Raw genomic sequence first — 16,146 nt, forward strand, 5'->3', positions numbered from 1 at the left:
TCCATTCCTCATCCCTCAGATCGGCAGTCTGCAGCCTCCTCACTCTCTGCAGTCCTGGACAAAATCACAGACTGGTCAAACAAGTAGAACATGTCTTTCAATTCTGACAAATCTCACACTCTTACTATGTCTCTCCGAAAAGACCGACTGGACAACCCTCCCATCCACTTTCTGAACAATCCTCTCCAAAAAGTTCTGTCACTCAAGCTTTTGGGTCTCACTATCTGCCATGATCTTTCCTGAGAAAACCACATTTCCAAGCTGGCCTCCAAAGCCAGTCGCCGACTGGGCATCCCCTGTCGTGCGAAGTCCTTCCTTGGCACACCTAAGCTCCTCACCACATACAAGGCTTTCATCCGCAGCTCCATGGGATACTGCTCTCCCCTCTGGGCTGGTGCTCCTGCCTCACACCTAGCTCGGCTTCACGCTGAAGCTTTCAGAATCATTGGAATCTCCTGCGATGAAGCTAACTCCGAGGGCCTCTCACTTACTCACCGCAGGCAGGTTGATGGTCTTTCTGTCTTCTACGGACTCCTCTCCGGCCTTGCCACCCCCAGCTCTCTCTGTGCTCTGTCCCCCAAATATTCCTAAAGGTCGCACAAGATCTGCCTGCAACCCTCTTATGGTTAAACTGCCAAAATCAAGACACTCTGCTCACCTTCACTCTTTCATTCCTCTTTTCTCCCGTCTCTGGAACAAACTCCCTCACTCTCTTCAATCCCACTTCTCCCTCCAGGTCTTTAAAACAGCTGTTCACCACCATCTCTTATCTTCCCCCATCCAAACCCTTTTGTTTTCGACCCTTGCTAATTTCACCCGAGATCCACTTTTTTTGAAATACCAACTTCTTTCCTGGAAGTCCTTGTAGTATCCTGTGCTTTATACTTCTCACACCCCCCTCCACCCCCCTTTCGCACGCCTCTTCCCCTCAAGCCCTCTCCCTCCCACAGATCTCCCGATGTCCCTGCTCTCAAATGTTGTGTTTGTGCGCTTCCCCTTCTCTCCCCATCTTGTCTACCGCTCCCCCTATTATGTAGCTCCCCTTTTATATACTTTGTGTGTCTGTTTTGATTTTTTGTGTGATAAATGTTTCCTCTTTCACGATCCTCGATCCTGTATACAAAAAGAAAAAAAAAAAAAAAAGCAGTACAAGAATGTCAAATGCAACAGATACCTTTGATAATGCAGATCCGGCCTATCTGCGAGATAGAATACGTGAACTGTTCAGCCTTGTGGAGGTATGTGCTCTACCGAGTGCCGTTCTAGTTTCTACTTGCTTTTAAATCGGAAGTGCATTTTTGGTATAACCATATTTTTGATGCTAGTGGATATATGCGGTACCTTGTCTTCAACATTCTTTGCAATTGGAAATGTCCAAAGGTGTTTTTATTATGAGTTCCTTTCTTGTAAGTGTGGCCTTGCCTACAAAACCTAGCTTAAGTCATTAAATCAGCAACTTGCTGTCATTTATCTCGCCATTTTCAACCTGCTCATTTTTGCCCATCTCTTGTAGCTAAGTCTCACATCTGACAAGCCATCTGAGCTCGACCGCTCAAAGTCTGCTCCCGCCACACCATGCGATTCAGGTGAAGCCACCATGTCACCTCACCAACAATGCCCATTAAACATGTTAAAATCTACCTGATGAATCCTTTATTAGTGACAGTTAACCTTTGTTACTCGCCTTTCGGAAACAGATATTAGACTATGACTTTTCAACTTTCATAAAGTTCTTTATGAAAAAATTCCACTTTTTTGAAATACCAACTTCTGTCCTGGAAGTCCTTGGTGTCCTTGTGTTTTATACTTCTCCCTCCACCCCCCCCCCCCCCACCCCCCTTCCCACGCCTCCTCCCCCCAAGCCCTCTCCCTTCCACACATCTCCCTGCTCTCAAATGTTGTGTTTGTGTGCTTCCCCTTCTCTCCCCATCTTGTTTTCCGCTCCCTCTTTTTATATATTTTGTTTGTCTGGTTGATTTGTTTGTGAAGTAAATGTTAGCTCTTTCACGAGCCTCGATTCAGTATGACAAAAAATAAAAAATAAAAAATAATAAAAAAAAAAGACCCATTTGATTAATCTCAGTGATTTCCCATGTTTCTTGGCAGGACCAGATGGGGAACTTTGTATGCGGAAAGTGATGTCGCTTGAGGGGAGAGACAGGAGTGTTTGTGAGGAAGTTCATGAGGATGAAGACGATGAGTATGAAAAAGCAAACCGGACCCACAAGCTCAGTCTGAAGAATTTTAGCTTCATTAAAGTCTTGGGAAAAGGCAGTTTTGGAAAGGTATGTAGACTTGTTTGTTTTCAATTTTCGTGAAATGTAGTTTTCCACAACATTGATTAATCTGAGGATCCATCTAAGTGTTACTTGAATGAACTAGAACAGCACTCGGTGGAGCGCACACCTCCACCAGGCTGAACAGTTTATGGGTTGTATCCCACTGATAGACTGGATCTGGATTCGGACCTGAACCAAAATCTAATCAGCTTGTTATTGTCACATAACCACGTCATTCACCAAGTTTAGTCATAACTCGTCCATAACTTTTTTAAATATCATGTTAAAGCGCGATGCTGCGCGCGGCAATGCTTACGCAAAGAGCAAGCGGACAACGCGGTTCATAAAAGAGTCTTTATTCAAAGTACTCAAACTGCAGCACTAAAGTGCTCAGGGCTGCGCGCTCCGCGTATATCGTGAGGCCACGCCTCTCTCCCTGGCGTGGCCCATCCCCACTTGGTGTGCGGGGTGATGTCACCACGTCAGTGCTTTCGTGTCCACCACACGCGCCCCCCCAGAATCCCCGCGCACCTGAAGGGTCAGTTTGCGGGGCAAACGGATGACCCGGCCGAAGCGCCCCCTGGCGTCTGGGATGCAGGGATGCCATCTGGGATGCCTCCGGCAGCAGGACCGGGGGGCGGCGGGGCTGGGCGGTGCCGGGGGTCCGCCCGCAGGGGGGCGGCCCCGACGCGGAGGTCGGGCCACTGGCGGTGGATGGTCCACGTCGAGGTGGGCCGGCTTGAGGCGGTCTACAGAAACGCGGTCAGGAGTACCGCCAATGTCCAGGGTGAAGTACTTCGCCCCGGTCTCCAGCACGCGGAAAGGCCCGTCATACGGGGGCCGCAGTGGTGTCCGGTGGGCATCGTGGCGGACAAAGACGTACTCCGCCGTGCGAAGCTCCGGGGCGACGTGCGTCGGTGGGTGCCCGTGGCATGCCGTTGGCACCGGGGCGAACCTCTGGGCGGTCTCTTGCAGAGCGGAGCGCTGCTGTGCCGCGGACCATGGTGCCGTGGAGTCGGGGAGGAACTCGCCCGGCACCCGCAGCGGTTGCCCGAAGACCAACTCTGCCGCGGATGCGCGCAGGTCCTCCTTGGGCGCCGTCCGGAGGCCCAGCAGGACCCAGGGGAGCCTGTCGACCCAGCCGCCGTCGCGGAGGGTGGCCCGGAGCGCGGCCTTCAATGAGCGGTGAAATCACTCACACAGGCCGTTAGCCTGGGGGTGGTAGGCCGTGGTTCGGTGCAGCCGGACCCCGAGCCCCTGCGCAACCGCCCCCCAGAGCTCCGAGGTGAACTGGGGGCCGCGGTCGGACGAGATGTCTGAGGGGGCGCCGAACCGGGCGACCCAGGTGGCGATGAAAGCCTGCGCGACATCCGCCGCCGTCGTCGACGCCAAGGGCACGGCCTCCAGCCACCGGGTGGTGCGGTCCACCATGGTGAGGACGTGGGTGAAACCCCGCGAGGGGGGCAGAGGTCCCACCAGGTCCACGTGGACGTGGTCAAACCGGCGTTCCGGCACCGTGAACGGGGCCAACGGGGCCTGGGTGTGCCGGTGCACCTTGGCGCGCTGGCACGCGAGGCACGTCCTGGCCCAGCCGCGGACGGCCTTCCGGAGGCCATGCCAGACGAACTTGTCGGCGATCAACCTTTGGGAGGCCCTCGCGCCCAGGTGGGACAGGCTGTGGATGGTTTCAAACACCTGGCGCTGCCAGCCCGCGGGCACGATGGGGCGAGGACGCCCGAGGGAGACGTCGCACAAGAGGGCCGCGCCTGCGCCGTCGAACGGCATCTCAGTGACACGGAGGCCCGTGACGGCGGTCCGCAAGGCCTGGACGTCGGGGTCAGCGGCCTGGTCCGCTGCCATCCGGGCATAGTCGATGCCGAGGTGGACTGCGTGGGCGACGGCCCGGGAAAGGCAATCCGCCACCGGGTTGTCCTTCCCCGCGACGTGCCGGATGTCCGTCGTGTACTCGGACACGGCCGAGAGATGACGCTGCTGCCGGGCCGACCACGGCTCGGTGACCTTGCCCATCGCGAAGATCAGCGGCTTGTGGTCGACGAAGGCCGTGAACGCACGGCCCTCGAGCAGATGGCGGAAGTGCCTGACCGCCAAGTGAAGCCCGAGCAACTCGCGGTCGAGGATACTGTAACGGCGTTCGGGCGGGCGAAGCTGCCGGCTAAAGAACGTCAGCGGTTGCCAAGCTCCACGCACCCATTGCTCGTGCACCGCGCCCACCGCGTAGTCCGAGGCGTCGGTGGCGAGGGCGATCGGTGCATCGGGTGCCGGGTGCGCGAGCATGGTGGCGTTAGCCAAGGCGAGCTTCGCGCCCGTGAACGCCGTGTCCATCTGCTCGGTCCAGGTAACGTCGCCTTTGCCCGGCTTACCTCGGAGAGCTTCGTGCAGGGGGCGCAGGAGCTGGGCGATACGGGGCAGGAACCGATGGTAAAAGTTCACCATGCCCAGGAACTCTGATCGTGCGGGGGCGCGGAAACCCCTTCACCGCCTCCACCTTGGCCGGCAGGGGGACGGCTCCGTGCCTGGTGACACGGTGCCCCAGAAAATCGATTATGGCGGCGCCGAACCGGCACTTTGCGGGGTTCACAATCAGGCCATGCTGGCCCAGGCGTTCGAAGAGCGTGCGGAGGTGGCGTAGGTGCTCTTCGCGGGACGCGCTGGCGACGAGGATATCGTCCAGGTAGACGTAGACAAAATCCAAGTCGCGCAGGACGCTGTCCATCAGTCGCTGGAATGCCTGAGCCGCATTCTTCAGACCAAAGGGCATCCGCAGGAACTCGAAGAGTCCGAATGGCGTGATGACCGCCGTCTTCGGGACGTCCTCCGGCCTGACGGGGACCTGATGGTAGCCGCGTATGAGGTCCACCTTCGAGAAGAAGGACATGCCCGCCAAACGGGTGGAAAAGTCCTGAATGTGGGGGACGGGGTAGCGGTCGGGAGTCGTGGTGTCATTGAGACGGCGATAGTCCCCGCACGGTCGCCATCCCCCGCCGGGCTTTGGCACGATGTGCAGCGGCGACGCCCAAGCGCTCTCTGAGCGTCGAACGATGCCGAGTCGCTCCAGGGTAGCGAACGCCGCTTTTGCCACCGCCAGCTTCGTCGGCTCGAGGCGGCGTGCCCGGGCGTAGACCGCTGGCCCGACGGTGGGGATGTGATGGGCCACCCCGTGCTTGACGGCCCCTGCCGAGAAGGTGGGCCGCGTGAGGGCCGGGAAGCCGGCGAGGAGGCGGGTGAATGCGTCCGCTGCCGGAAGCGTACAGACCAACGTGGCCGGAACCGAACCGTTCGGCAAGCCGCTTGGCAAGCCGCTCGTTGAGCTGCTCGACGAGCTGGGCAGCGCACAAGCGAGCGAGCTGAACGTCTCGGCCTGGACAAGACGTCTGCGCTTTACGTCGACCAGGAGCCCATTAGCGCACAGGAAGTCCGCGCCAAGCAGTGCCATGGGCACGTCGGCGGTGACGAACGTCCATCGGAAAACCTGCCCTCCGAACCGCAGAGAGAGGCAGCGTTTTCCGTACGTACGGATGGGCGTCCCGTTCGCGGCAAGCAGCGCGGGGCCCCCGCCCGCGGCGTGCTTGTCTGACGTGCCGGCGGGAACGACACTCACCTGCGCTCCCGTGTCGCACAGGTAACGGCGCCCGGATAAGGTGTCCGTTATGAACAGCAGGCTGCTCGAACGGCCGGCGCTCATCGCCACTATTGAGCGCCGGCCCGGGCGTTTCCCGACCTGTTGAAGGAGCATGGCGGATGACATTGCCGAGCCTCGTGGCCAAACTTGGCGTGGAACCAGCACCAGGTGGTGGAGCTGGAGGAGTGTGGCTGGCTCCGCCAGGCCGGTGGAGTTGGCGGTTTTCGCCGCGGCGGTGGGCGGAGCGTGGCGGCGGTCACGAGGGGCGTATCAGCATGCTGCGTATGCTGTGGAAGCTGATGCTGTGGATCAGCAGCATCAGCCTCGAGGTCCGTGACGGCCGCGCCGACTCTCGCCCGCGTATCCGAAGCCGCGAAGTACCTGTCCGCCTCGGCCGCCAATGCTCGGGGTTCCGTTAGCCCGGTCCCGGCCAACGCGAGGCGAACCTGCGCTGGAAGTTGGCGACGGAAAAGCGCCCGGAATAGAGAACCGGGGGCTTCGTCGCCCAACAGTGACAGCATTGGTCCATTCGGACCGACGGGCGCGTGTCGCCGAGCTCGGGGAGATCCAGGAGGCGGTCGGCCCGTGCGTCGTCCGTGAGGCCGAACGTGGCTAGGAGTAGCCGCTTGAGTGCCTCGTACTTGTGGCCGTCCGGTGGGTGGCGAAGGACGGACACAACTCGAGCGGCCGTGCCGGGCCCGAGGGAGGCACGACGTGGCAGTAGCGCATGTCGTCGTTGGTGAGGCGCCGAAGCTGAAATTGGGCTTCGGCTTGAACGAACCAGACTTCGGCCTGGGCCTCCCAAAATTCGGGAAGTTTAATCGCCATTGCCTTGTCGTTGGCCATTGCAATGGCGTCGTGTTCGGAAGGATCGCTACGGCAGATCCAACGTCGAGGTCACCATATAAAGCGCGATGCTGCGCGCGGCAATGCTTACGCAAAGAGCAAGCGGACAACGCGGTTCATAAAAGAGACTTTATTCAAAGTACTCAAACTGCAGCACTAAAGTGCTCAGGGCTGCGCGCTCGGCGTATATCGTGAGGCCACGCCTCTCTCCCTGGCGTGGCCCATCCCCACTTGGTGTGCGGGGTGATGTCACCACGTCAGTGCTTTCGTGTCCGCCACAATGTTATATATCGCTTTTCAACCGATTTCCGAATGGTGAAGAATCACTTAGAAAATTAAATAATTCTCATATCCGAATCCATATTCAGATCTTCACCAAAATCGAATCGATTCGTCCGTGTCACACACCCAACTCGTCCACCAAGTTTCGTCCAAATCTGTCCATAATTTTTGAGATATCCTGCTATGTATCGGTTTTAGCCCTCTCACTCGATGGTGAAGAATCACTTCGAATTAAATTAATTTTCGTATCCGAATCCATACCCAGATCTTCACCAAAATTGAACCAATTATTCCTTGTCACACACACAACCTGTCCACCAAGTTTCGTCCAAATCCATCCGTAAAGTTTTGAGATATCCCCCAATGGTGAAAAATCACTTACAAAATTCTAGTACCCGGATCCGAAATCGGATTTTCACCAAAATCGAATCGTTTCGTCCTTGTTATATACACAACCTCCCTGCCAAAATTCGTCCGAATCCATCCACAACTTTTTGAGATATCTTGTTCACAGACAGACAGACTGGGTTGAAAACATAACCTCCATCGACCTTTGGTGGCGGAGGTAATAAAGGGATAACGAGAACGCCACTCAGTAGAGCGCATACTCCCATCGTGGGTTTAGTTGGAATTATACGTTTGGTTTTACATCCCCTCTCCCCAAAACAATAAATGAAAAAGAAAGTAGGCCCTAACTGTCAGAGAATTTATTTTGATATATCTCGGAATTGGAGGAGAAAAACATCATTTAAGAATAAGAATAAAAGCTTTAATGCAGTAAAACAGAAAAAATCTTTCCCCAAAAAATTCCTCAAAAAAATTCCTGGATCCGGAATAATATCCTGAGCTTCACTAAAAACTAATCAATTCTTCCTCATCCCAAGGGCAATCATCCCACCAACTTTCATCCAAATCCGTTCAGAACTTTTCCAGATATCTTGTTCACAAACACACGAACACATGAACACACGAACATACGAACACACACACACACGCACACACACGGACGGACACGATTGAATGCGTTAAACCCTGGCGGGAGTAATACCCCTGAAAATCGCAGAGCCAGAACCAGAATTATTTATTTGGTCTGGGAAGCCCATGCGAGGTTTCTTCTTCTTCAGACACTCACAACCCAGGGTGAATATGCGATCTTTTTTTTAAAAGTTGGAATTTTGCCAAATCTGTTTTATTCGTTTGTTAATATGCCTCAACCATTGACAAATCTGGAACTAAGTCTTTATAAGTTCATCAAATACTGACACCGCGAATGACATTCGCTGAGATAAATGTTGATATTAAAGCGCGGCGTTACGCACGCTGCTTGTGAGCAAGGAGGAAGCGGACAAGCGGTAACATATAAACGTCTTTATTGTAAGACTACACTGTAACACTGAACTGCTCCGGGCTGGTCGCCCGGTGTATATCATGAGGCCACGCCTACCCCTCGGGCGTGGCCACCGCCCACTTGGTGCGTGGAATGATGTCACCACGCCAGTGGGCTTTTGTGTCCGCCACACGCGCCCCCCCAGAATTCCCGCGCACCTGGAGGGCCAGTTTGCGGGGCAGACGAATGACCCGGCCGAAACGCCCCCTGGCGATCGGCGGCATCCGGGATGCAGGGATGCCAGGTGGGATGCCCTTGGCTGCCCCTGGGATGGGTGCAGGACCGGGGGGCGGCGTGGCGGCGGGGCTGGGCGGTGCCAGGGGTCCGCCCGCAGGAGGGCGGCCCCGACGTGGGGGTCGGGCCACTGGCGGTGGATGGTCCACATCGAGGTGGGCCGGCTTGAGGCGGTCTACCGAAACGCGGTCAGGAGTACCGCCGATGTCCAGGGTGAAGTGCTTCGCCCCGGTCTCCAGCACGCGGAAAGGCCCGTCGTACGGGGGCCGCAGTGGTGTCCGATGGGCATCGTGGCGGACGAAGACGTACTCCGCCGTGCGAAGCTCCGGGGCGACGTGCGTCGGTGGGTGCCCGTGGCATGCCGTTGGCACCGGGGCGAACCTCTGGGCGGTCTCTTGCAGAGCGGAGCGCTGCTGTGCCGCGGACCATGGTGCCGTGGAGTCGGGGAGGAACTCGACCGGCACCCGCAGCGGTTGCCCGAAGACCAACTCCGCCGCGGATGCGCGCAGGTCCTCCTTGGGCGCCGTCCGGAGGCCCAGCAGGACCCAGGGGAGCCTGTCGACCCAGCCGCCGTCGCGGAGGGTGGCCCGGAGCGCGGCCTTCAATGAGCGGTGAAATCGCTCACACAGGCCGTTAGCCTGGGGGTGGTAGGCCGTGGTTCGGTGCAGCCGGACCCCGAGCCCCTGCGCAACCGCCCCCCAGAGCTCCGGGGTGAACTGGGGGCCGCGGTCGGATGAGATGTCTGAGGGGGCGCCGAACCGGGCGACCCAGGTGGCGATGAAAGCCTGCGCGACATCGGCCGCCGTTGTCGACGCCAAGGGCACGGCCTCCGGCCACCGGGTGGTGCGGTCCACCATGGTGAGGACGTAGGTGAAACCCCGCGAGGGGGGCAGAGGTCCCACCAGGTCCACGTGGACGTGGTCAAACCGGCGTTCCGGCACCGTGAACGGGGCCAACGTGGCCTGGGTGTGCCGGTGCACCTTGGCGCGCTGGCACGCGAGGCACGTCCTGGCCCAGCCGCGGACGGCCTTCCGGAGGCCATGCCAGACGAACTTGTCGGCGATCAGCCTTTGGGAGGCCCTCGCGCCCGGGTGGGACAGGCCGTGGATGGCGTCAAACACCTGGCGCTGCCAGCCCGCGGGCACGATGGGGCGAGGACGCCCGAGGGAGACGTCGCACAAGAGGGTCGCGCCCGCGCCATCGAACGGCACCTCGGTGACGCGGAGGCCCGTGACGGCGGTCCGCAAGGCCTGGACGTCGGGGTCAGCAGCCTGGTCCGCTGCCATCCGGGCATAGTCGATGCCGAGGTGGACTGCGTGGACGACGGCCCGGGAAAGGCAATCCGCCACCGGGTTGTCCTTCCCCGCGACGTGCTGGATGTCCGTCGTGTACTCGGACACGGCCGAGAGGTGACGCTGCTGCCGGGCCGACCACGGCTCGGTGACCTTGCCCATCGCGAAGATCAGCGGCTTGTGGTCGACGAAGGCAGTGAACGCCCGGCCCTCGAGCAGATGGCGGAAGTGCCTGACCGCCAAGTGAAGTCCGAGCAACTCGCGGTCGAAGGTACTGTAACGGCGTTCGGGCGGGCGAAGCTGCCGGCTAAAGAACGCCAGCGGTTGCCAAGCTCCACGCACCCATTGCTCGTGCACCGCGCCCACCGCGTAGTCCGAGGCATCGGTGGTGAGGGCGATCGGTGCATCGGGCGCCGGGTGCGCGAGCATGGTGGCGTTAGCCAAGGCGAGCTTCGCGCCCGTGAACGCCGTGTCCATCTGCTCGGTCCAGGTAACGTCGCCTTTGCCCGGCTTACCTCGGAGAGCTTCATGCAGGGTCGCAGGAGCTGGGCGATACGGGGCAGAAACCGATGGTAAAAGTTCACCATGCCCAGGAACTCCTGCAGCCCTCTGATCATGCGGGGGCGCGGAAACCCCTTCACCGCCTCCACCTTGGCCGGCAGGGGGACGGCTCCGTGCCTGGTGACACGGTGCCCCAGAAAATCGATTGTGGCGGCGCCGAACCGGCACTTTGCGGGGTTCACAATCAGGCCATGCTGGCCCAGGCGTTCGAAGAGCGTGCGGAGGTGGCGTAGGTGCTCTTCGCGGGACGCGCTGGTGACGAGGATATCGTCCAGGTAGACGTAGACAAAATCCAAGTCGCGCAGGACGCTGTCCATCAGTCGCTGGAACGCCTGAGCCGCATTCTTCAGACCGAAGGGCATGCGCAGGAACTCGAAGAGTCCGAATGGCGTGATGACCGCCGTCTTCAGGACGTCCTCCGGCCTGACGGGGACCTGATGGTAGCCGCGTATGAGGTCCACCTTCGAGAAGAAGGACCTGCCCGCCAAACGGGTGGAAAAGTCCTGAATGTGGGGGACGGGGTAGCGGTCGGGAGTCATGGCGTCATTGAGACGGCGATAGTCCCCGCACGGTCGCCATCCCCCGCCGGGCTTCGGCACGATGTGCAGCGGCGACGCCCAAGCGCTCTCTGAGCGCCGGACGATGCCGAGTCGCTCCAGGGTAGCGAACCCCGCTTTTGCCACCGCCAGCTTCGTCGGCTCGAGGCGGCGTGCCCGGGCGTAGACTGGTGGCCCGACGGTGGGGATGTGATGGGCCACCCCGTGCTTGACGGCCCCCGCCGAGAAGGTGGGCCGCGTGAGGGCCGGGAAGCCGGCAAGGAGGCGGGTGAATGCGTCCGCTGCCGGAAGCGTACAGACCAACGTGGCCGGAACCGAATCGTTCGGCAAGCCGCTTGGCAAGCCGCTCGTTGAGCTGGGCAATGCACAAGCGAGCGAGCTGAACGTCTCGGCCTGGACAAGCCGTCTGCGCTTGACGTCGACCAGGAGCCCATTAGCGCACAGGAAGTCCGCGCCAAGCAGTGCCATGGGCACGTCGGCGGTGACGAATGTCCATCGGAAAACCTGCCCTCCAAACCGCAGCGAGAGGCAGCGTTTTCCGTACGTACGGATGGGCGTCCCGTTCGTGGCAAGCAGCGCGGGGCCCCCACCCGTGGCGTGCTTGTCTGACGTGCCGGCGGGAATGACACTCACCTGCGCTCCCGTGTCGCACAGGTAACGGCGCCCGGAGAAGGTGTCCGTTATGAACAGCAGGCTGCTCGAACGGCCGGCGCTCATCGCCACTATTGAGCGCCGGCCCGGGCGTTTCCCGACCCGTTGAAGGAGCACGGCGGATGACACCGCCGAGCTTCATGGCCGAACTTGGCGTGGAACCAGCACCAGGTGGTGGAGCCGGAGGAGCGCGGCTGGCTCCGCCAGGCCGGTGGAGTTGGCGGGTTTCCCCGCGGTGGCGGTTTTCGCCGCGGCGGTGGGCGGGACGTGGCGGCATTCACGAGGTGCGTATCAGCATGCTGCTGAAGATCAGCGTGCTGTAGAAGCTGATGCTGTGGAACATGCTGCTGAACATCAGCGTCGAGGGCCGTGACGGCCACACCGACGCTCGCCCGCGTGTCCGAAGCGGCGAAGTACCTGTCCGCCTTGGCTGCCAATGCTCGGGGTTCCGTTAGCTCGGTCCCGGCCAACGCGAGGCGAACCTGCGCTGGAAGTTGGCGCCGGAAAAGCGCCCGGAATAGCGAACCGCGGGCTTCGTCGCCCAACAGTGACAGCATATGGTCCATTCGGACCGACGGGCGCGTCTCACCGAGCTCGGGGAGATCCAGTAGGCGGTCGGCCCGTGCGTCGTCCGTGAGGCCGAACGTGGCTAGGAGTAGCCGCTTGAGTGCCTCGTACTTGTGGCCGTCCGGTGGGTGGCGAAGGACGGACACAACTCGAGCAGCCGTGCCGGGCCCGAGGGAGGCGACGACATGGCAGTAGCGCAGGTCGGCGTTGGTGAGGCGCCGAAGCTGAAATTGGGCTTCGGCCTGGGCCTCCCAAAATTCGGGAAGTTTAATCGCCATTGACTTGTCGTTGGCCATTGCAATGGCGTCGTGTTCGGAAGGATCGCTACGGCAGATCCAACGTCGAGGGTCACCAGTAAAGCGCGGCGTTACGCGCGCTGCTTGTGAGCAAGGAGGAAGCGGACAAGCAGTAACATATAAACGTCTTTATTGTAAGACTACACTGTAACACTGAACTGCTCCGGGCTGGTCGCCCGGTGTATATCATGAGGCCACGCCTACCCCTCGGGCGTGGCCACCGCCCACTTGGTGCGTGGAATGATGTCACCACGCCAGTGGGCTTTTGTGTCCGCCACAATATCTCTTCTGAGGTAAAAATAAAAAAAATACAGTTTTAAAGCATTATATGTATCAAACGATACATTTTATGAAACGGCGAAACCTAATACATACTTTGGTGGTTTTAAAATGACAGAATATGTCTTTATTAGAAAAAAAGAAATGAACATTGAAGACGACGCTGCTAAAAAAAATACACCGCTCCAACGCATAACCACGAGTTTAAACTACATTTACAACAAATATGAAAACTATTTTCATATCACAATGTTAAATATAGAATATATAGAAGATAATGTTGAAAAAAATGAGCCCTATCTTCCAATGGTAAAAAAATCCTTCAAAAAATTCCTGGATCGGGAATAATATCCTGAGCTTCACCAAAAACGAATCAATTCTTCCTCATCCCAAGGGCAATCATCCCACCAACTTTCATCCAAATCCGTTCAGAACTTTTCCAGATATCTTGTTCACGAACACACACACACGGACACGAGTGAATGCATTACTCCCTGGCGGGAGTAAAAATTCTTCTCAGGTTGCTCCCCCTCCTCCCTCACCCAACTTTCCCTCTTTCTGCATAAATATTTTTTCTCTTTTACCTCTCTCTGCTCTTTCCTCCGAATCTCCATTCGTTTGATTTCCCAACTTGCCTTTGATTTGAATGTTCACACTGCAGGGTGATGTGAATGGTAGTAAAGGTGGACAACTCCTCTCTAGGGAATTTATTTGCCCTCCAATAAATGCTCCCAATGTGTTGACACTCGGGGAACTGATTTTGAAAGTGAAGTGTCCCAACATGCAGTTTTGGCATGATTCTGATTGGTTTGGGTTTTTTTTGTTGCGGTGCCATTTTGGTGTCCATACCAAGTTGCCCGGTGTCGACCACGTTGTGTGGACTGTTAGCGCAAGTAGAAGAAACGAGGAGGGGCAGAATCTGATTACCTCCACCCTGAAGATCATGAAGCTGGGTTTTTGTCAACATCCGAGAGCGACATCGGGCTCCTCCCGAGATTACATTTGGTTTCTATAAGCTTATAATCAAATCTGTTATAAAGGGGATTGAGGAGCTGTCGTTTCATCATTTACATTTCATCAACATTAAGCTTTGCAAGCAAAATGGAGGATGATTGGTTAGCATATGCATAGTCATCTTCGGCATCATGTTTATGATGCTGCTGTTGAAAACAGACTTTTTTTTCTCTTTCATAAGCAGCACATGGCTGTAAGGAGCATAATGAACCACCTTTAGAGGCCATTTCCCCCCGCAGAGCAGGGTTTGGCCTTTTTGCGGCACCTTGGTCCCCTTTTTGAAGCAATGTTTCATGGCCGGATGCCGTTCCTGCCACCAACTATGTTAATCGCCTTTTGCGACACACAGGGAATGTACCAGCGAAACTCGTACTCAATTTTTTGCCGACCTCGGAAGGATGACAGGCTGAGTCAACCCCCCTGGCGTTAATTCAGCGATCGACCGGGATTCAAACCCAGGATCCTAGGATCCCAAACCGGCACCCGAACCGCTAAGCCAACACCATGAGCATTATGATTGCTAATTAATTGACCATATGTGGGAAAGTTACATGCCCAGACCAAAAATCGAACCCAGGCCCTCTGGTGAACCACACCAGTGCTCTGCCATCTGAGCGATATGGGCTACCTTGACCAAGCATGCAATTTCCCCACACATATGATTGCCACTCTCTTTCCGTCAATGCTTCCGGAGCACTCGCTCCCAACCATAGGAGCACCAACGGCCTGAACACGACAGGGTCTTCCTCCAATGGGGGGACAAATATGTCAATTAATTGTCAATTAATTAGTTGTAATCCTGTTCATTTATTTAATTGTTTCTACTCCTCAGTGATGTTTATAACAGAGGACACGGATTTGCCTTCGTGGTACAGATTTGGAAGACAAAAAGCAAATGTATATATTTTGCCACACACACTTACCCAGTCTAAGAAAATTATTACGACATGTCCATAGAGCCATTTAAACTGCATCAAGATGGATCCATGTATGTAAACCAGGGCAAGAATAACATCGTACAGTAAAAAAGACGGAATGATAATAATAATTGCAGCAAAATGAGGGATAATTTACTTGGCCTGTTTCCAAACATGGGCATTGCTAAAATGATTCTTCAACAGCAGCTTTGAGTTTTATTAACAATGCAACATCCTCTAACCATTAGCGATTAGCTGGTGTTAAATTTTTGGGCCAAATGGTGTTTTACAATACTCCATTACCAACACTACTAGTGCACTTTACTCTTTCTGAACCTGATCTTTAGAACGAGTTGAATTGCCTGGCTAAATGCGTACAGTTACACATATAGAAGACAGGACACTTTCAATGCAAGATCCATTGAAATGTCTGTATATCTCTGCAGAGAATGGGTGTTCTACAGAATTCTTCATATGTTCTATATAATTCTTCAGATGCTCTATAGAATTATTCAGATGCTCTATAGAATTATTCAGATGCTCTATAGAATTATTCAGATGCTCTATATAATTATTCAGATGCTCTATATAATTATTCAGATGCTCTATAGAATTATTCAGATGTTCTATAGAATTATTCAGATACTCTATATAATTATTCAGATGCTCTATAGGATTCTTCAGATGCTCTATATAATTATTCAGATTCTCTATAGAATTATTCAGATGCTCTATAGAATAATTCAGATGCTCTATATAATTATTCAGATGCTCTATAGAATTATTCAGATGCTCTATATAATTATTCAGATTCTCTATAGAATTATTCAGATGCTCTATAGAATTATTCAGATGCTCTATAGAATTATTCAGATGCTCTATAGGATTCTTCAGATGCTCTATATAATTATTCAGATACTCTATAGAATTTTTCAGATGCTCTATATAATTATTCAGATACTCTATATAATTATTCAGATGCTCTATATAATTATTCAGATGCTCGATAGAATTATTCAGATGTTCTATAGAATTATTCAGATGCTCTATAGGATTCGTCAGATGCTCTATATAATTATTCAGATGCTCTATAGAATTATTCAGATGCTCTATAGAATTATTCAGATGCTCTATAGAATTATTCAGATGCTCTATATAATTATTCAGATGATCTATATCATTATTCAGATGCTCTATATAATTATTCAGATGCTCTATATAATTATTCAGATGCTCTATATAATTATTCAGATGCTCTATATAATTATTCAGATGCTCTATATAATTATTCAGATGCTCTATATAATTATTCAGATACTCTATATAATTATTCAGATGCTCTAT

At 55.0% G+C, this 16,146-nt stretch overlaps 1 protein-coding gene across 1 annotated transcript in view; it reads left to right on the top strand.

The window, feature by feature from the left end:
• LOC137428270 (protein kinase C epsilon type-like) overlaps positions 1-16,146 on the top strand; it is a 391,842-nt gene that overhangs the window by 204,395 nt on the left and 171,301 nt on the right. Inside the window, exon 10 of the mRNA XM_078779348.1 lies at positions 2,194-2,285. Within this exon, the coding sequence (XP_078635474.1) occupies positions 2,194-2,285 (92 nt within the window). The remainder of the gene's footprint in view (positions 1-2,193; positions 2,286-16,146) is intronic.

The sequence above is a fragment of the Myxine glutinosa genome, chromosome 5 (genome assembly GCF_964187855.1).
Source record: "Myxine glutinosa chromosome 5, kmMyxGlut1.1, whole genome shotgun sequence".
Taxonomy (NCBI): Eukaryota; Metazoa; Chordata; class Myxini; order Myxiniformes; family Myxinidae; genus Myxine; species Myxine glutinosa.